Source organism: Sinocyclocheilus anshuiensis, unplaced genomic scaffold (genome assembly GCF_001515605.1).
Source record: "Sinocyclocheilus anshuiensis isolate Anshui unplaced genomic scaffold, SAMN03320099.WGS_v1.1 scaffold162, whole genome shotgun sequence".
NCBI lineage: Eukaryota > Metazoa > Chordata > Actinopteri > Cypriniformes > Cyprinidae > Sinocyclocheilus > Sinocyclocheilus anshuiensis.
The window spans coordinates 2040963-2062587 of NW_015542351.1; the positions used below are offsets into that span (position 1 = coordinate 2040963).

Below are 21625 nucleotides of genomic sequence, written 5' to 3' on the forward strand. Positions count from 1 at the left end.
ATGGTGTTTTGAAGGGAGTGTTTGGAAAAAAATGCAGATTTAAAGACATTAACAAATTATTTCGATGAAAATTACGCAGAAAAATGAATGAATACTGTCCACAAATAAATTGTTTATTATAAAACCAAAAATATGGATTAAGAAAGTAAACCGAGTCAATTTTCATTTCATGTTAACTTTAAATTAGTACTTTCATCACATGCGTGTAATAGATCCCACTATTTTCACAGAGTTCAGGGAAATCAAACTTTGTTAAGTACTAATAAGGGCAAAGGTCACTTTAAGGAAGTTCAGTGATGCTTAACAAAGGATTTGGACTTAATCTCTATTTTAACAGAGTTAACGGCAGTCTTCTGCTCATCAGGGCTCTATACCATAGCTGGAGTAACCTGACTGCTGACTAGATGTTTGACCAGGCTGTTCTTCTTCCTCTCTCATGTGCTCTCACAGCTATTTGGGCTTTATATGGAGCCAGAGTAAACCTGTTAGCTCTAATTGGGTTGACAGTGTAATGAGTCCCATCCTAGAGACATCTCTACCAGTGCTTGAAACTGAACTCATTCCACAAAGACTGAACAAAAATTGTAGTGTGTGAGAGGAAGATTGTAAACGTACAAGCTAATGATCAGTAGGAGTAAAGAAAAACTGCACCTAGGTCACCTTAATGCACTTTTTAAACAAGTTTCTTATGCTTACAGTAAAACAGTCATATTTTGAAATATTAATACAATTATTACAAACAGTTTTCTTTTTGAACATTTTAAAATGTCATTTATTCCTGTGATGTAAAGCTGAATTTTCAGCATCATTGCTACAGTCTTCAGTGTCACATGATCCTTCAGAAATCATTCTAATATGCGGATTTGCTGCTCAAGAAACATTATTATTATTATTATCGATGTTGAAAACATCGATAATATTGATGTGCTGCTTAATATTTTTGTGTAAACTGTGATAAATTGTTTCAGGATTCTTTGATGAATGTAATTTAAGTCAACAGCAGTTATTTGAAACATTTTGAAAGGGACTTCAATTTTTAACATAAATGTTTCCATTTAATGCATTGCATTGGGATTATCCAGAGGCAAATTTTCATCTGCACAATTTATTTATTTTTAATAATTTTTAACGCATACATTTTTGAACAGCAAGAGTCCCTTGCAAGGGGATGATCATATTTCCATAGTATATTGGTTTGAATGCACTATATTATGTAACATTATGTGAGTAACATGGCTCAGTACTCAGTTAAATCTAATCATGTGCCATCTGATTTGCCAGCATATGTGCTTTACATCTCTTTACACGTATATCATTCTAAACGCACAAAATGCATATTCAATTGCAAATATGCCATTCTCTACACTGGCTTCCCATATCTGCTCCAACCAAATTCAACACTCTGCTTCTGTCCCACAGTGAAGCCGCCCACTCACTCTCTCAGCCTGCTTATGTGCAAAAGATCTGAAGACTGTGACAGCTCCTAGGAGACAACTAAGACAGGCTAAAAACGTGTTGTTTATTCCCTGCTGTCCTTATCTTTAACCATCAATGGGATTTGTAAATTGATGGCCTGGAGGTAGTGCAATAAACACTTTGATCCAGAGATGTGCTGCAAGTATTGGAGCAACAGCCTGCTGTCACGGGGGAGTGAGCTAATGACCTCTCTTTCTGTTAATCTGCTAAAGGGTCTGCGTGAGCTAACAGCACAAAGGATGGCTCTACATCCTCCAAGGGTCCACCGAGTGATTTTCTGTCCTTTACGAATGTTGCTTGTCAGATTGTACAGTATGACCCCAGTGACATCTTGGATAAAAGATGAGGCAGCAACAGTATTTTATGTCAAACTGTAAGATATACATCTACAAGACTGTCACCCAAAAGTTCTGTCACTGATTCATGTCACACTATAAGTGCCATTTTGCCTTACGACAAACGATTCTTAAAAAATGCTCTCACAATGCAACTGTGTATTTAAAAAAAGGAAACAGAAAAGAATACATACATTATGTACAGTATGCTTCATACGGGACAACAAGCTAGCATATTCTCAGGATCTGAATGCTGAGTAATGAGCTTCCAAAAAAGGACTCAATTTAATAGGTGTAATTCAATGGGGTTTTAAGTTTTATGGGCCATGATATAATGAAAATAGTAATAAATCTGTTCTTCTGTATTGCTGTATTGTAGTACTCGGGATCAGACAAGGCTGGACTAGGACTCAAAATCTTCCAAGTCCAAAACCACATTTTCTATGACCAGCTCATTTGAGTCTAAGCCAAGTCCAAATGCTCCTGAAAATATGGTCTTAAACTCAGACTTGAGTCTGGTCTTGTCTGGTCTCAAGTACTACAAGACTGCTGTATTGTGATGTACATCCGAATTAAATGGATAATTTAAGCAAAATGTAGGACAGGGATTTGTCATTTCACCAGAAGATCGAGACTTTTACATTTTTTTTCAAATCAAACATGCACATGGATGATTAGTTTATAATAAGGTCATTAACATGCCTTTAGAAAATAGATAGGGTGAAATTTCATTTCATTCAGTTCTTTAGCATTATTTATATCTCATTGCAACTTAATCATGACAAACAGTTTGGGAGATTATTATCTGCATTTCTGAAATACGAAAAAATAAAATAGCATACTTAAAATCATGAGAAAGCATATGTAATGAGGTATCAGCATTCACAACCCTACAAAGCAATAACAATGCCATATTAAGAAAATATTCCAAATGATGCACAAAGTTTTGGACCTTCTCACCAAGCATGCTCCCAGCCATGAGGACGTCAAACAGGGTGTCGGCATAGCGGCGGTAGTCTAGTCTCGACCCAGTGACATCCAGAAACTTGGCTACAGCATCAAGATCACCACCTGCTTCGTTGAGGCCTTGAACAATAGTGTCTCGGAAAACCGTAGGCTCAAACTTCTCCTTTTCATCTGAGAGAGAAAAAAAAAACAAGAAAGACTCTTAGTCAACGTTACCGGCAGCAGAGATTCAGGATTCACATTAGCCACTTATGATGTAGAATATAATGCTTTAAATGATTTAGAGTTGATCCTTGATTTGTATCCATCTGTGTAGAACACTTGATAACGCACACAGAAATATGCAAGCCGCACTTATACCTACCATTATGTAAATGAGTTCCCTCGCCTCGCTGCTGGCTAGGAATTCTGATTATAGCACACACTAAAGAGCATGTTGAGTGTCTTCCTGTGAGATCTCACATTTGAAGAGCCAGTCACACCTACCACACAAGCCAGTGAAGCATAATTCTAATGCCCTGTTGAAAACACCCCCACATTTGTTACAGTCAAAAGCTATTAAGTAACGTTCCTAAGCTGTCCGTAATGTTTAACGGTGTTCACCTTTCACCTGCATCATACACCTACACGGAAGATTGAATTTAGAACTGTATGGTAGATACTGTACATCATATGTATAATACTTAAGTGTGTATCTTTTTTTCATTTTTATTTTAAAATCTAAAAATTGATCAACATTGTTTAAAAATACACTACTGGGAAAAAAAACAAGAACTTGAAACTTTTTAAAAGTTTTAACTTCTTTTAACTTGAGCGCTGTGTTTTTAGAACGCTGTGTCATGTGCAAGACGCGTGTTCAATTTTTAACAATGTTCATCTAGCACGTTTACATAAAGAAACAATGTAAAAGTAGCGCAGCGGAATGGAAAAATGCTTTCTGTGTGAACAGCCCCTAAACTTTCTGTTTCTGGAGCTAATGTTGCAGCTATTGCAGTAGGCTATTTGTTAACTTCTGTGGCTCTGAGACTGAAGAACTAAGATAAAAGATCAGAACAGCAGAGGGTCTGCACTGCTACCAGTATTGTGTAGGACATAAAGTACACAGTAGCACACAAACAAGCTATTAATGGAACATGAACTGAGACCCTTGCCACTGCATTGCTGAGAGAGTGTCTGCAACATGTGTGCACAACACAAGGTGCGAGCATATTTCTATACGTGAACAAAGAAAAAAATTAAAAATCATTGTACACTTTCCATATAATGTCATATATACTTTCCATATATGTCAATACGCATTTTTGTTTGTTTTCATTAGTTAAAATATATTTTTTTTGTAGTAATCAATCACGCCACTCGTATTTGACCTGGAGTACAAACAATTAAGTAATATAAGAGTGTTAAAGAAGGTCTATGTAATTTAAAGAAGATCCTTTCTAAAGCCCACAATTAGTTTTTAGTTTTTATGAGGTAGAATGTGTAATACCGAGATAAAAAGTGACTCACCCCTTTTTCTGGTCTTAAACCGCTGGCCTGTAAGCACTGGCTTCTGTTGCTTACCGGTATTCATAAAAGTCCTTCACATGCAAAGAAACAGACATAAAATATATTCAAATCAGCAACAAAAACATAGATGACCCATTTTGTGTACTACGACAGATCCATTATTAAAAAAGCCCCACAAGACAAAACAATGAAACAACTCCTCACCCAGTAATCTGTGCTTTACCCAACACTACACCCTCCTCTCACACACCTCGTTTATAATAGTGCACTGTACTAGGGAGGAAAAAAAAAAAGAAGCTCGCAATCTAAAAGCTCATCAGCTGAGAGGTCCTCTTCAGCACGCAGCGAGTGCTCCAGGAGAAAGCCAGTGCTCCGGCAAGCCTTTCGCTGCCCTGTGCTAAATATAGAGGGGCTCATCCCCGACAGTGTAAACTTCAGTCGCCCAGGTCCGGGACACGTGTCGTATTACAGCAAGGACATGTCTGATCACAGCTTACAGCCCTCTGCATGTGTGTGTGTGTGTGTGTGTGTGTATGTATACAAGCAGACTCACAAATTATACACACGTGCAAACATACACAAACAAAGTCATAATTTTCCATCAGCTGCCTCAACAACATACTGACGCTCAGAGTCACAGAGTGAAGGTTAAGATTGTGTAATCTTATGACAAGAATCTACAAAAAAAATTGGTCAGAATTGTGAGAATGATTTGTGATAGAAACATGAGTTACAACGGTATAATATAGTATAATATAATATAGTATAATATGATATGATATAATATAATATAATTATTAGACTGATTTAACTCATTTAAAAATTAATTAAATAAATCTAATTTTAAACATTTAAACTCTCTCTCGCTCTTCCTTCGGCTTGCTCCCTTTTATCAGGGGTCGCCACAGCGGAGTGATCCGCACAACTGATTTGGCACATGTTTTATGCCGGATGCCCTTCCTGCCCTGAAAGTGCACTAACTCGTGCAAACCCAGTGCTGGGACACACTCACTCACTCATTCACACACACACTCAAACATTTAAACTAATAAAAAAACCAACAACTTAAAATTTAAATTAAATTAAATAATTTAATAAACTAATTATTAGTTTATTAATAATAATAATAATAAGAATAAACTAATAATGTATTAGTTTAAATAATAAATTTAAATGTATAAATTGAATAAATTTAATATAAACTACTATTTCAAAGTTTGGGGTCTGTAAGTTTTTTTTTTTTTTTTAAAGAAGTCTCTTATGCTCAACAGGGCTGCAATTAATTGATAAAAAATACAGTACAAACAGTAATATTGTAAAATATTATTACAATTTTAAATAACTGTTGTCTTTAATACTTTAATTCAGCAAGGATGCATTAAATTGAGCAACAGTAAAGTCTAAAGATTCTTTCTATTCATCAAAGAATCCTGAAAAAAAATCGGTTTTCCACAAAAATATAAAGCAGATCAACTGTTTTCAACACTAATAATAAGAAATGTTTCTTGAGCACCAAATCAACATAGTAAATAAATGAAAAAATAAATGCAGCTTTGGTGAGCAAAAGACACTTCTTTCAAAAAAAAAACCAACAAAGATAAATCCCAGTTGTATAAATAGTTGTGCAAATGTATTACTTTTTTACATATAAAAATATTTTTCTAAAAAAAGCAGTCAGAGGAGGGGAGTCTTCTCACCCATGTTCTGCAATGCTGCTCTACAATAACAGATAATATAGAATAGATATATAATTATAGATATATAAAATGTTCTCTTAAACAGAGCATATTTTATATTTCATAGGCCGCCTACCACACAAAGAATACCCTTGATGAGTCCTCAAAGCTGCATGAACTCGTGACTCACAGTGATATTTAATTGAAATCAGAACAATTGTTTTTAAACAGCATTGTTCATAATGGCTCACTGTTTTTCTAACATTGAGTCCTTTCACGCAGCTCTGAACAATATGTACTCATGTGCAAGTCCCGTGTGATTTAAAAATGATATCAACAACCACGTTCACCAGGGATGAGCACACAAAGGGGATGATTTAGCTGATTGTCACCAAACCCTAATCCATTACAGCAGACAATGCAGTAAACTGCTCTTAGATCGGCTCAAGTGGAGGATGTCCAGAGCACAACACCACACAGGATCGCTTAGTACCAGTGACGCTCCAGAGAGTCAAAAGTCAGAGTTGGGTTTTAATTAGATTACAACAGTCCCTGAGGAGTGAGTGGGGCTTACAAACCATCAGAATCACTCTGTACCACACTGCTGATTCAACCCATCTTTTCTCACAGTGTGCAAGTGGCATTCCTTGTCATAAAACCAATTAAACAAGGACAAACATCACACTGCACTTGGCAACCACAAGAATATGTTCTTGCAGACTTGTCTGTGCTGCCATATAGCTGTAGGTTTATGTTCCATGACACACACTTGTGTGTGTTTGTGTGCTACTGTCGCCGGTCCCAATTTATAAGTGCTTCAGTGCCAAGAATAACACACAGGCTATGGAAGAGAATGCAACCTGGTTTCAAAGTCGGAATGAGTTGCTGGGACACAACACAGGACGGAAGCTTTGACAGGATATAAATATTATATATACTATAATTATTACTATAAATATTACACTTTATTGCACTATACTTCACGCATATAGTTCAAGGGCATTCATATTTTAAGATTAAAATATATTTTTATTACATAAATATTTTTTTTTATTTTATTTTACATTCAGCAATGCACATTCTACAGTCAGATATTTAATGCATACACACCAAAAACACTTTTTATGCATGCTTTTTATTTGATCCCCTGAAATAATAAAGAGTTTTGTTGTGCGCTCGTGTAAGCACAAGCTGTCGACCTGTTCAGAAAAGTGCTTAAAATCATTACAACACGGTTTCATAAATAACCAAGTAATCTGACTTCATCTATAGATAAATGGCTCCGTCTGCTTACAAATGAATGATTTTTGCACATGCGCTTATTCATCTTCTGAAATCAGTAATTCAGTTTTCGAGACCAGCAGGTTACGCTCAGAAGCTTGCTGCTCAGAAGAAGCACGAGAGAATCAGACACGAATCAGGCTAATAGTAACATTGCGTATCATGTGATTGAATTTACCTGTCTGTGATTCTGCCTGTGATAATCTCGAGCACCGCTTCGCGCAGTATCTCACGCGACAGTTCGAGCAGGCAAGTTAAGTACAGCTGGACTGATCTACTCTTGAAAGGGGTAGTTCGCATGACATGAGAATTACTACTGCAATTAATAATTAAATCTCCTTGAATGGAAAAAGAAATAATATGTATTTACAATGGAGTTTTATAAAATAGACGTTTATATCCTAAAATATTAATTACGGATTTTTAACATCGTGTCACTCGGATTTCCACCCTCCCCTCTTTTTAATTTCCAAAGTGGTATGAACCAAGAATGCTTTCTCCTTTTTACTTTGAGCTCTGTATTATAAGGTTTGTATTCTGAGGAAGCAGTTTTCACATCCATATACTATTTATCCTTAACAATATTAACAAATGACCGGTGTCAATATGACGAGTCTGACCCCTGCGAGGAAAGGTGAGCTGACAGCTGAAGAGAGAGTGATGCTACAGGTAGCTGCTGCAGGTACTGGAAATCACTGTTCAGTTTTCTTCTCTGTGTGTGTGTGTGTGTGTGTGTGTGTGTGTGTGTGTGTGTGTGTGTGTGTGTGTGTGTGTGTGTGTGTGTGTGTGTGTGTGTGTGTGTGTGTGTGTGTGTGTGTGTGTGTGTGTGTGTGTGTGTGTGTGTGTGTGTGTGTGTGTGTGTGTGTGTGTGTGTGTGTGTGTGTGTGTGTGTGTGTGTGTGTGTGTGTGTGTGTGTGTGTGTGTGTGTGTGTGTGTGTGTGTGTGTGTGTGTGTGTGTGTGTGTGTGTGTGTGTGTGTGTGTGTGTGTGTGTGTGTGTGTGTGTGTGTGTGTGTGTGTGTGTGTGTGTGTGTGTGTGTGTGTGTGTGTGTGTGTGTGTGTGTGTGTGTGTGTGTGTGTGTGTGTGTGTGTGTGTGTGTGTGTGTGTGTGTCCTTAGAACCAGACTTTGTATAGATTATTTATATTAATTAGTCTATTAAATTGGTTGGATGTTTATTTATTCGTTCTCTTGTTTGTTTAGTTACAAGGCCTTTCTGATATTATGACCAGTTTTGGGTCAAGAAAGTTTGTTGTTGTTGTTGTTTTTACGCTTTTATTCAGCAAAACACATTACATTGATCAAAAGTGACATAGTAAACATATCTATTACAAAAGAGTTCTGCTTAAAATGAATACTTTTTTTTTTTTACTTTCTATAATCAGAAGAATCCTGAAAAAACAAATAAATAAATAAAGTTTCCCCAAAAATATTAAGCAGCACAACTGTTTTCAACAATGATAATAATCAGAAATATTTCTTGAGCAGCAAATCAACATATTAGAATGATTTCTGAAGGATCATGTGACTCTGAAGACTGGAGTAATGATGCTGAAAATTCAGCTTTGCATCACAGGAATAAATTACATTTTAAAATACATTCAAATATAAAACAGTTATTTTAAATTGTAATAATATTTCACAATCTTACTGTGTTTTTGATCAAATAAATGTATAGCCTTGCTGAGACTTCTTTCAAAAACATAAAAAAATATTCAGTGCCCATTTCACTTTATACAGACTTTGATATTAGATGTAAGATTTGTTCACGTAATTCACATCTATAAACTAACCAATTTAGTTCATCTTTGTTTGTCTTAGAACTGTATTTTACTGAAACCTTGCATAATTTGAAAAGGGTAGATGTCTTGAAAATACCCTCAGTATAATTTAAGTCTCTTTATACAAAGTGCAGTTGGGTATGTAGACCATCCATGGAAATAAAATGGTGGCTCATCATGAGTTGTCCATGATCCCTAATGTTTAGTTTGTAAACTCAAGACTGTGTTTTCTCAAAAGGTGATGTGCAAGAGGCCACCCAGCTCCTCAGCAATCCAAATGTGCGTGTTAACTGTCTGGATGAGGTAAGAACATAAAGTTGATGAATATGGATAGTAATTTACAGGCCATTTAAGCACCAGTTATGGCTCATTGGGGTTCACCAAGCTGGAACACAACAAAACATAAAAACCAGACATAGGGCGGCTGGCCAAACACAACCCATACTTATTGTTACTTTTATTAATGTTTATGCTATTTTACTGCAGCCTGACTACATAGACACATGCTTTACACTGTAAATAGTGGTATTATTTAGTTTGTTTGTTTTTGACGATCAGCCCTTATGTAAACAAGTGCAGTGGCTGGTGGGCTGGTGAGGTGATGGCATATGTTTCGCATTGTTATTCAGGCATATGGCGGAGACTCTAGAGTGGCGGATGTGGTGCTTAAAGAGGTGTGATAATGGAGACATGCCACTAGATGTAACCTACAGACTACTTGAGGTCCTTTTGGGGCCAGAATGATTGGAAACAGCAGTTAATAAGTGTATCCTACCTGTCAAAGTCAGATGTGCTGCTTGTTCGCTGTGCCACCAACGCAGTCTTTCGACTTCATCCAGGAGCAACAAAGATTATGACTCACCCAGCTCATGTCACTCTCAGCAAGTGCCAGTGTTTTGTCAGAATCTCCATACTGCAGACACATTTCTTGGATTTTCACAATTTGTGAGAGGATTGAACAAGGCTAAATGTCATTTGCTTTTGAGTCATGCAGATGAAAAGATTGGTGAAAGCCATTTCATGTCGTTTCAGTATGGCATGACCCCTCTCATGCATGCGGCCTATAAGGGCAAAGCAGACATGTGCAGACTGCTGCTGCAGCACGGAGCTGATGTCAACTGTAATGAGCATGAGTATGGTTATACTGCTCTCATGTTCGCTGGCCTCTCAGGTAAACTCATGTCAATAGTAATGCTACCAAGTTTCATTTTATCTAACGTTTAAAGGTACAAAAGCTTCACTGACGTGATACCTTTTCAAAAATACAGTAATATTGTGAAATATTATTAAAATTTAAAGTAATTTTTTCTATTTGAATATATTTTAAAATGTAATTTATTCCTGTGATGGCAAAGCTGAATTTTCTGCATCATTACTCCAGTCGTCAGTGGCATATGATCCTTCAGAAATCCTTCTAATATGCTGATTTGCTGCTCAAGAAACATTTCTTATTATTATCATCAATTACTACATTTACATGTGCACCAATAATGTGATTATTTCCAATCAGAGTAAGGAAATAATCACAGTAAGATGTTTACATGACTGTTTATTCACATATTTTATGACGATTATGGTTTCTATGATTATGCGCTTAATCACATCAATTTAATTCAAGTATTGTGTTTACGTGAAGAAAGTTTCATCTCATTATTGCCTAAATCCCATCATAATCAATGCTGAAAATGGTTGTTCTGCTTAACAATTTTGTGGAAACCATGATACATTTTTTCAGGATTCTTTGATGAATAGGAAGTTCAAAAGAACAGCATTTATTTGAAAATATAAATATTTTGTAATGTTAATATTAGAAATGTCTTTACTGTCACTTTTAATCCCACAGGTAATGCTGAAATTACAGAGATGATATTAGATGCTGGAGCAGAGACAGATCTGGTCAACTCCGTAGGACGAACTGCTGCTCAGATGGCTGCTTTTGTGGGTGAGTGATTCATATATATATGCACACTTACTACTTACTAATTAATAACTAACCTCTTTCTCTTTCTGCCCTGTGCAGGTCAGCATGACTGTGTGACAGTGATCAACAATTTCTTTTCTCGTGCAAGGCTGGAATATTACACAAGACCCGAGGGCTCAAAGGGAGAACCTAAACTACCCCCCAAACTAGCAGGACCCCTACACAAAATCATCATGACTACTAACCTCAATCCTGTCAAGGTAAGAACTGCCAAGTGTGTTTATATAATTCCGATTTCAAGCGGCAGTAAAGCACCATGCTCACACAAACCAAACAATGTTAGTGAAACACAGCAACCTATGGTTTTATAACACTGACCCATAAGAATACCAAACAAGGTCACATGACTGGAGGAACACCCCTCCTGCTGTTATTCCATCTAAATATATCCTCGTGATATTACAGAGCAACAGCATGGCCTGCATTTCAACACAGGCTTGGAATTCTATATATCTGTTATACCTACAGCTCTGATAAACAACTTTCATTGCATAATATATGAAAAATGGAATGACACTTGCATGTGACATTGCAATGAAATGCATAAATAACACCGCCCAGCATCATATTTGCTGAATGAAATCCAATACTTGTTTGTTACTGATTTTGGGGTACTGATTCCAAAAATAGTGCCTTTTGTAAGGTGAAGAAGTTGTATTATCCCTTAATCGACAGAAAAAACTGCTACAAAGGCATTATTTCTATCTTTCTCTGAGCTAGATTACTACTATCAGTTTAATTGTCAACAGATTTTCACATGAATGATTCTGAAGACATTACCTATACGCAAATGATACTTTTGTACATATATTAAATTTCCATATGAAATATATTGTCATGTGAAGTAAAAACATAATACATAATAATAATTAAACATAATAATACATGATAAATAATAAAAAATAATCATATGGGTATTATTAACATATGCAGATTTTACTATGGTGATTTTATTTATGTTATAAACTTAAATCTTCATATACCCAGAGAATGTATTATGTGAAATTTATATATTGCCTTATAGCTAAACTCTTGATATAGGGAAATATATGTCATATATTACATTTCTGTATGATTTCTGCTTCATCTGCATCTGTGGGTATTTTACTATATCCAAACAGCAACATAAAATTAGTTTGTGATTTTTTTTTTATAAAATTGTTTATGTAAAGTTCTTTGACAGAGTATATCTTTGACATTTGACTGCTTTTGTTCTGCATTCTGATAAGTGCATTAAAGCTGATACCTACTGTATATAATTTGAAAAATCTTCATTTTTATTTTGTGAAATTAACTGTATGTGATGAGTGATTTTTATTGATAATTTTGAATTCAGCATCATCAAAATAGGTAATATTAGGCCTTTTTCTAATAATCAGAATTGTATTTTCAAGATGCTGGCCTGTGAGTGTCAAATCAAAGGTTTGTGCTAGTAATTTAATACACAGTTGCTCTAGTACAGACTAGAGTGTGTGCTTTGTGGCAGATCTTGGATGGCATCTGTGTAAGCTATCTCAGCTGTCTCCCATCCAGTGATTTCTGATGAGTAAGGTGTCTCAATCCCACACTCAGCAGGGATCAGTTAACAGAATGATGTAGCATGAGAGCATGTTTCCTCCATGAAACTTGCATTGTAAGTAAGGCTAGTGTCTGCTATATTCACTTCTCATATTTTGGGGCACATTTTTCCATCATGCTTTTTCAGATGGTGATGCTGGTGAAGGAGGACCCCTTATTGGTGGATGTGGTGGCGCTGGAGAAGTGCTACCGTGTGATGGATCTGCTCTGCGAGCAGTGTGTGAAACAGCAGGACATGAATGAGGTTCTGGCCATGAAGATGCACTACATCAGCTGCGTGCTGCAGAAGTGTCTCGCCTTTCTGCAGGAACGTGATGACAACCTGGACGCCCTTTTGAAGAGGTGGCTTCATCTTTACGGTCCTTTCATCTTAGAGAGTCTTGCAAATGGAGTCACAAAAACATATATTTTTCTTTTGCCCAAGCCTTCTGAAAGGAAGAGATGGTGATGGCTTCCCTCAATACCAGGAGAAATTCATTCGTGATTGTATCCAGAAGTTTCCCTATTGTGAGGCAAACCTGCTGCAACAGTTGGTCCGAATTATAGCACCCGTGGAAATTGTCAGTACACTTTTCTAACATATAAAAATGGACACCTTTTTAAGTTTAAGGTGTCATATAATGTGGAATCACTTATTAAATAATAGTAATAATAAAAAGATTTATAATATTGTAAATAATATAATATAAAATAATAATATATCATCATAATAGAATATTTTAATATTTAATTAAAATATTTTTAATCAGCAAAGATGCTTAAATTGATCAAATGTGACAGTAAAGACATTCTATTCTGTTGGACTTTCTATTCATCAAAGAAAAATGTATCACGGTTTCTACAAAAATATTAAGCTATTTTTAAGAATAAAAGATGTTTCTTGAGCAGCAAATCAGCATCTTAGAATTATTTCTGAAGGATCATGTGACACTGAAGACTGGAGTAATGATGCAGAAAAGCAGTTTTTAGCTTTGCATCACAGAAATAAATTACATTTTACAAAATATTCAAATCAAAAACAGTTATTTTAAACTGTAATAATACTTCACAATATTACTTTGTTTTACTAATTTTTGTCCATGTAAATAAAACACTAAACCAAACTTTTGAATGGTAGTGAAGATGTTCAGATCTTGCTGACTGATGGCAAATTATAAAAATGTGTCAACATTTAGTTTCACAACCTCACTCTTGTTTCCAGGGGAACGTCCCCACAGCCTTCTCGGTTCTGACCCAGGCATTGACGGGCCAGATGGTGCTTATGGACACGGAGTACTGTGCTACATGTGGAGAGAGGGGTGCTGACAAGAAGTGCTCCTTCTGTAAAATGGTATAATGTGCTTCCTCTTTCCTTAAGTAATCATGACTTGCCATCAACATTTATTCAATTAATATTGACGTTTTTGATCATTTGGTAGCCAAACTTACAAATGTTGTTAATATGATTTATTTTACAGTTAATCACACATAATGACCATCTGCAAAGTATACTAATGATTTGAATTTGCTATTTAGCATGTGGTTTCTCTTCAGGCATATAACTTTTCACATCCTGAACCTACAGCCTTTTAATTAAGAAGCCCAGATCATTGACCGTTTGGCTATACCAACCTAATCCAATTTTTCTTTTGATGTCAGAAATGCAACAAAATTATAAATTTAAAAGATATCTATAGCTTCAAAAGTGAATTTAAAGTGCACTGTTGAGTTACATTATACAAGGATTATTGTTTTGTATTCTTAAGTATGCTCTCTTCTCATTATGTTGGAGTTTCACATGTTGCTGAAACACTGTTTTCCCGTAATGCTCACATCTCTTTGCAGGTGGTCTACTGTGGGAAGACGTGTCAGAGGCTGCACTGGTTCACCCATAAGAGGCAGTGCAAAACCCCTGTACCACAGAGAGATGCTCAATTCAACCGCCAACCCAAACTGAGAGAACTCTCTAGCAATGGTAAAGTGTTAGCATATTAGCACGTCATTGGTTAGTTACGAAATGCTTGATTTGCTTGAGTTAGATCTTACTGGATCTTATCAGTGCATTTGGTCATGACATTGAAGGACTAAGGATTGATGATAAAACAAGGGTCTTTACCATGGAAGCTTCGTTCTTGTCATTTTATGTTACATTATAAGAGTTTCAGAAGTGAAGTATGAAGCTTATTTCATTTGTGTTTTCTGTTTCCTCTCAGCTGATGACAGTGATGTAGTGAACGCCGCCAGCTCCATGCTGGCTCTTTGTCTGGGGTTGTCAGAGTGTGCACTTCAGCACAGTCCTTCTGATGACTACTGTGAAACCTCAGAGGCCTGTGAAGATCCTCCTCATGCTGGAAAGGACTGAGAAACAGAAAGATTTTGGCAGTCTTTTCTTTATACAGGTGAATTCCACCGGGCATCCAGGTCAGCCTCAGCGTGCTGTGCTATGCTGTGATTGGTGCACTGCATTTTATAGGAAACAGTAAACCATGATACAGAAGTGTTGGATTGTATTATTCTAAGCAGTGTAAGTACCACACAGAAGACAGGATATGTAGAGCACATGACAAACTTCTAACCAAAGGACATCCTATTTTGACTGTGGGTAACTGTTTGATACTCCAGGGACATAAAGAAAAACTTTGAGAATTTTCTCTACCACTTTAAAGGAATCATTCACCCAAAAAATGAAAATTTGCTGAAAATGTACTCAACCCTCAGGCCGTTTGTGATGTAGATTTTGTTTCTTCATGTGAACCGATTTAGAGAAATTTAGCATTACATCACTTGCTCACCAACGGATCCTCTGCAGTGAATGGGTGCCGTTAGAATGAGTGTCCAAACAGCTATAGGCGGAGTTTCACATTTTTGCCTGGGGGGGCACATACCGGAAGACCACGAGCTCTGATTTTTTTTTATATACCATATATACCATTTTCTGCATTCTTTAGTTTTGGGTTAAAAATAAAAAAATTTTAAAAAACGATGAATATCAATTTTGTTTATTTAGCATATCTCTGCTGAAAAAAGCGGGAACAGAACGAGAAGAGAGTCTACTCGCACGATACTTTGAGATTCAGAGAGAATAGAGCTTATTTTTAAAAACATTAATTAAATAATTTAGCCCTAACTTACTCATTCTACACAGTAAAATAATTGAATAAAACAAATAAAATGAGAAAATGTGAAAATATTTTTTACTCATAGCTCTGGCAAAATCAATTGGCTCTGGTCAAGGGAGGCAGTGCCATAATCCATATGACTCCAGTCCATCAATTAACATCTTGTGAAGTGAAAAGCTGCGTGTTTGTAAAAAATCCATCATTAAGACTTTTTTAACTTCAAATCGTTGTTTCCGGGTTAAAATACGAGTCCTCTATCCATAATATTGCTTTCTCCAGTGAAAAAGTCTTCTCATCTGAATCAGGAGAGAAATATGTACTGATCAAGCACCGTTTACAAGTGAAAACAGTACAAAAGAGTACTAAACAAATATGTTGGTAGATTTTTGTGTAAAAGGACAACAGGGGATGAACTTATTTCACTGGAGAAGGTGTTATTATAGATTATAGATTTAGAGGTGACGTTATAGTTAAAAATGTCATAATGATGGATTTGTTTCTTACACACAGCTTTTCGCTTCACAAGTTATTAACTGATGGACTGGAGTGGTGTGGATTACTTGTGGATTATTGTGATGTTTTATCAGCTGTTTGGACTTTCATTCTGACGGCACCCATTCACTTCAGAGGATCCACTGATGAGCAAATGATGTAATGCTAAATTTCTCCAAATCTGTTCCAATGAAGAACCAAATTCATCTACATCTTGGATGACCTGAGGCTGAGTAAATATTCAGCAAATTTTCATTTTTGGGTGAACTATTCCTTTATGTGTTTTTGTTAAAGTTGGAGTTTTTCACCCTTTTTGTTTCTCTTTTTGCTTGTTTCATAGCATCAGATTTTTTTTAAATTTTGCTTCTTATTTCCAACATAATTTGCTTTTAAAGTAGAACCTCTAAAATAGTTCATAGTGAAGGCTTAATTTTATCTAAACATTGAAGAGGAACCTTTTTTTCCCTTGATCAAATAAAGAAATGTAATGCATAGACTTTAACTCGGTAGTTTTCCACTAGAGGGCAGCGTCCATCCTCTGAAGCTCAAGTGTGAGCTCAAATTTAGCATCAGCAGGCTGTGTACTATTTACTTCTTAGAATGTATAATAAACATGCTTAACTGATCAGAATCACAGTGTTTATGACAACATAAACCTCTTTCAGGTGAAAATTTGATCTCAATAATGATCACCTAATGAAACAGGCAACTGACAATGTTTAAACTTTAACAAAAATGAAACATTTTTAAATGAATATGCATCATCATCATCATAATCATCAATCGGTATATACTAACATATTCTCAAAACATGTTTGGAAAATGTCCAGTTTAAGCTGCAGTGTCGTAACTGCAGTATACAGTGAGTTTTGAGAGAGCAGGGATCTCCTCCGTGGACTTTCCCACACTTGGTCCTGTTGCACACATCCTAAGGCACTCGCTCAGAATTCTATAGACGGCTCTGTCTGTTCCCGAGCGCTTTGTTCCCAGTCTCCACATCCCCTCCGGCTCTGTCTGTTCCTGAGCGCTTTGTTCCCAGTCTCTACATCCCCTCATCCCAAGGGACTATCTCACCCTGTGGGCCAAACGAGGGTCTATTTAGCACACGGTTGTCAAGTCGCATGTCAATATACCCATAACTCAGTGCCGTAACCTCTCTGTTTCCCCTGAGATTCATCCCTCTCCTGTCTCCATCTATGAGCATGTCACGGTCATTACAGGTGCATGAAAGGACTATCTCAAATATCTGGTTTTTGAGATGCAGAAATTAGCGAATGCCGCATCGTATCGCATGACTTTGATATTCCTCTTTCAAGCCCTGAGGTTGCATATTCAGTGATCCCCAATAAACCCCCCTTTACCAATATGACTAACAGTGCATTTTAGGTAATAAGAGATCATTTTGACAGCAGTGGCTTTTGAATGTTTTTTTTTTTCTTAAAAAAAAAAAAAAAACTTCACAATAATAATGTTTTTTCGTCCGAATCAAAGAAGTGTACCTGGGGGCAAGCGGAATGAATTAATCGTAAATGCCTGAGGAGAGAGTGAAACTAGACACTTTTTGAGGGACACATTTTCGGTGGAAGAAAGTGAGCATTGGGCTTTTGTGTTTCCTCCATGTCGTTTGTGTTATGCACATTCATTTGGTGAGCTCATCGGAGGCACCTGTTTGGATAATTTTGGGGTAAAATAATCCAGGACTATCCTGTTTCATGGGTTTTGTCATGCATGCCCGTACTTTACAGCAATTGCTCACTAGAGCTCAATGCACCAGGTTCACATGTAGAGGATCTAAATACGCTTGAAAACTCATTCACACCTGAGAGCGCAACATCCTCAGCACAGTGTCTCTCTGTTTGAGAGTGTTGCAATGCACTGTTTGCTCACATGTATCAACTGAGCTACACAATAGGTGTTTCCTACTTAAGATCATCAATACAGTAATAGTGAAAGTTTGTTTGCATTAGTAAAAAGAAATTTTTAAACATTATTTAAAAAATTTGAGAATAAAATAAATCCAACTGCAAAATATGAAAATTCAACAAAATGTAATTCAAGAATCCATCCATCCATTCTCCAAAACGATTGTCCTCTGTAGGGCCATGGGAATATAAGAAAGTATTATTAAAAATGATTGTGAAAAATGTCATTCAGTTTTCATTTTGTGGAATGAATTGTCTGAATGTTTTCTTTTCTTTTACATCGGAGGCACCTGTTTGGATAATTTTGGGGTAAAATAATCCAGGACTATCCTGTTTCATGGGTTTTGTCATGCATGCCCGTACTTTACAGCAATTGCTCACTAGAGCTCAATGCACCAGGTTCACATGTAGAGGATCTAAATACGCTTGAAAACTCATTCACACCTGAGAGCGCAACATCCTCAGCAGCGTCTCTCTGTTTGAGAGTGTTGCAGTGCAGTGTTTGCTCACATGTATCAATTGAGCTACACAATAGATGTTTTCTACTTTCTAACACCAGCACTACAATAATAATGAAAGATGGTTTGCATTAGTAAAAAAAAAAAATACTTTATTTAAAAATTAAATAAAAAAATAAATCCACCTGCAAACTATATGAAAATTCAACAAAATACAATTCAAGAAAATCCATCTATCCATTATCCAAACCGAGATATATATATACTGTGTATATATATATATATATATATATATATATATATTTCATAATAATGTTATATGAATTCTATTTAATAATAATAATTATTATTATTATTTTGACTTCATATAACATATAATATGAGTATATTAGAATGAAAGTAACATTTAAAAGTCAGTCAGACTGTATAGAATCGGAGTAAAATTAAAAACGACATATTTTTCACAGCAAGGGCGTTTTGGTAGACTATGTAGTGTTTCTTCTTTTAGTGTTGCAGTTTTACACCAAATGTAATTTATAAACGTATTTTTATTGGATTTCATAATCATAAATATTTCAGTTAATAAATGTAATCGTCTGAATACAATATTTATAATGGCTTTTGTCAGATTTACTTAAAATTATTTCATGTCATGTTTCTGCAACGATTAGCTCACATCAAAATAATTTTCCATGTGGCTAGTGCAGAATACGGTTACTGTAGGTGGGCGTGTACTACATCGCGAGGACACGCCCATTTCCAGCGCACTTCATCATTCCACTCACTGCTGCTGTTCAAGAATGGGCGGGTATATAACCATCGATGAGAAACAGGTAGGTATGATCATTCTCTTGAGTTTTCAGAGACACTGAACCGAACTCTTTTGCAATGCCCCTCAACACATGCGAATACCAGCTGCTGTTTCTGCTCTGTTTTCTGATAAAAAGCTGTCATGCTTTCAAAAATGATGGCACTGAAGAGTTTAATGGGCACATGGGCGCATCATCTCATCAGACTCCAAATAATGTCTCCTCAAATCGAGCGCGCAACGGAGGAAGACGAACGGAGAGCCGAGACCAAACCGGTACGTGTTTATCTTGGAAGTGTTTACTCGTGTGTTTATGACATTTTGTAGGATCCATATTTATTATAATATTACAGGTTACAAATCATCCAAATCTATACAGTTGTTAGCAGCCATTTACATATTTTTATAACTCCAGTAATATTTTGCATTAGCGGTTAAGTGATATTTTCAACAAGTCAGAACACCTATGCAACTTCTTAGAACCTGACTGAACACCCTAGCGACGCCTAGCAACCAGCCAGGATATATATATATATATATATATATATATATATCATTTGCCTGTCTGTCTATCAGTCTGTCTATGTCAGTTTAACCTTTAAATTTAAAACTTTTAAAACTATTTTAGTCTTTCAGGCTATTACTGTAGACGTTACTTAACGTATTATGTATCATATAATTCCTTATCCATTCACTGATTTTTAAAGCATGAAATGTTCTTTTGCAGAACAGCACCAGGTCGGTTGCAGGGAGCTGAGGTCCACTAAATATATATCTGACGGCCAGTGCACTAGCTTGAATCCCGTGAAGGAGTTAGTGTGTGCTGGAGAATGTCTACCCACCCACCTGCTGCCCAACTGGATCGGTGGAGATCACTACTGGAGCAGACGGGACACCCAGGAGTGGCGCTGTGTCACTGAACGCACACGCATCCAGCGCATTAAACTCCAGTGCCAGGACGGCAGCACACGCACCTACAAGATCACCGCCGTCACATCCTGCAAGTGCAAGAGATACACGCGCCAAAACAACGAGTCCTCTCACGCACCTCAGAGTCCCTCAAAGGATCATCCGCTGCAGAACCCCAAGAAGAAAAAAAACAAAAATAAAAACTCAAAGCTTAATTCTAAAAATGAATAGATATGAGAACCTCTCATTTATTGAGGGTGAGCTATACTGGTGCAGATCTAACCAACACAGCCCTACTCATGGAAGGAAAGTGACTGTGAACTACAATGACACTGACTTGGACTGCAATGAGATGTACAGCTGTTTTTCTGTATATTTTCAGATGTGGATTATTTTATGAGTGTGTGTGTAAATGCACTTTTTGAGTGTAATATGGTTAATGGTCTGTCTGAATACTCAATTCTGATTGGCTGGCAGGTAATCATTAAAACCGTTTAATGCACAGGTAGTTCCAAGTCAGTTTAATCACCGTTCTATATAATTGCGCTGCTTTAATTGATGCACACAAACACACACACACAACTGTCATCCCTCTCTCTCTCGATCGATAATTCATTCAAATAAATGCTATAATTCATTCAAATAAATGTGGTCTTACCGCACTATTTCATCTCTATGTCTGATTTTGAAGCGAGCAGAATGCTAGAAGTAACGAGCTGTAACTGACAAAAATAACCATCATTTTTACCCTTCCGGTCAAATATTGCACTACAAACATCATTAACAGCTTTAACTTGTCAGTGCTGGCAAATGACCATGGTGTAAGCGGGATAATGCATGGCTAGCTGTGCATTAAACGATTTTAATGCGCTCCGCAGAGGCAACCGGCTTCTTGGCTTCCACATCGTGCATTAAAATTGTTTAATGCACAACTAGCCGTGCATTATCCCTTACGTATTAATAACCTAATTACATAAAGCAATTATGTATACTATTACAAATGAAAGATGAAAGTTAAGGGATAGTTCATCCAAAAGTGAAATTACTGTCATCATTTACTCACCCTCAAGTTGTTCTAAACCTGTATGAATTTCTTATATTTTGAAGAATGTGGGTAACCAAAGTTGCTGGTAGCCACGACTAAAAAATACCATGGAAGTCAATGGCTACCGGCAACTGTTTGATTACCAACATTCTTCAAAATATCTTCTTTTGTGTTCAACAAAAGAAAAGGTTTGGAACAACTTAAGGGTGAGTAAATAATGACAACTTTCATTTTGGGTGAACTATCCCTTTAAAAACGGACTCATTATACAGCTATGTAAATATTTGCATTTCATATGTAGTCGTTTTTGAATAGA

General features: G+C 36.4%; 3 protein-coding genes across 8 annotated transcripts in view; 2 read left to right on the top strand and 1 right to left on the bottom strand.

The window, feature by feature from the left end:
- The window catches only part of LOC107691535 (basic leucine zipper and W2 domain-containing protein 2-like), a 14899-nt gene extending 7415 nt beyond the window's left edge, over positions 1-7484 (bottom strand). The window contains exons 1-3 of one of the 3 annotated variants that reach the window (XM_016490175.1): positions 7419-7484; positions 4284-4354; positions 2772-2948 (exon numbers count right to left, since the gene is read on the bottom strand). In XM_016490175.1, the coding sequence (XP_016345661.1) occupies positions 2772-2948; positions 4284-4347 (241 nt within the window). In that variant the 5' untranslated portion in view covers positions 4348-4354; positions 7419-7484. Of the gene's footprint in view, positions 1-2771; positions 2949-4283; positions 4355-4487; positions 4644-7418 lie in introns of those variants that run through there. The other 2 variants (XM_016490176.1, XM_016490177.1) reach the window with 2 other exon arrangements.
- Positions 7485-7762: 278 nt separating this feature from the next.
- LOC107691533 (ankyrin repeat and MYND domain-containing protein 2-like) lies at positions 7763-15270 on the top strand. 3 transcript variants are annotated; one of them, XM_016490171.1, is made up of 12 exons: positions 7907-7922; positions 9257-9321; positions 9648-9692; positions 9803-9963; positions 10051-10189; positions 10862-10960; positions 11039-11199; positions 12705-12919; positions 13002-13137; positions 13779-13907; positions 14402-14531; positions 14770-15270. In XM_016490171.1, the coding sequence occupies exons 5-12, from the start codon at positions 10057-10059 to the stop codon at positions 14916-14918; spliced, it is 1152 nt and encodes a 383-aa protein (XP_016345657.1). In that variant the 5' UTR covers positions 7907-7922; positions 9257-9321; positions 9648-9692; positions 9803-9963; positions 10051-10056; the 3' UTR covers positions 14919-15270. The 3 variants fall into 3 exon arrangements, with proteins under 3 accessions (XP_016345656.1, XP_016345658.1, XP_016345657.1); XM_016490170.1 differs by lacking the exons at positions 9648-9692; positions 9803-9963 and having other exon boundaries at positions 7763-7922; XM_016490172.1 differs by lacking the exons at positions 9257-9321; positions 9648-9692; positions 9803-9963; positions 10051-10189 and having other exon boundaries at positions 7763-7922.
- A 4047-nt stretch (positions 15271-19317) lies between these two features.
- On the top strand, positions 19318-20508 carry LOC107691536 (sclerostin domain-containing protein 1-like). 2 transcript variants are annotated; one of them, XM_016490179.1, is made up of 3 exons: positions 19318-19380; positions 19495-19631; positions 20083-20508. In XM_016490179.1, the coding sequence occupies exons 1-3, from the start codon at positions 19370-19372 to the stop codon at positions 20493-20495; spliced, it is 561 nt and encodes a 186-aa protein (XP_016345665.1). In that variant the 5' UTR covers positions 19318-19369; the 3' UTR covers positions 20496-20508. The 2 variants fall into 2 exon arrangements, with proteins under 2 accessions (XP_016345665.1, XP_016345664.1); XM_016490178.1 differs by lacking the exon at positions 19318-19380 and having other exon boundaries at positions 19407-19631.
- The last annotated feature ends 1117 nt before the right edge of the window (positions 20509-21625 follow it).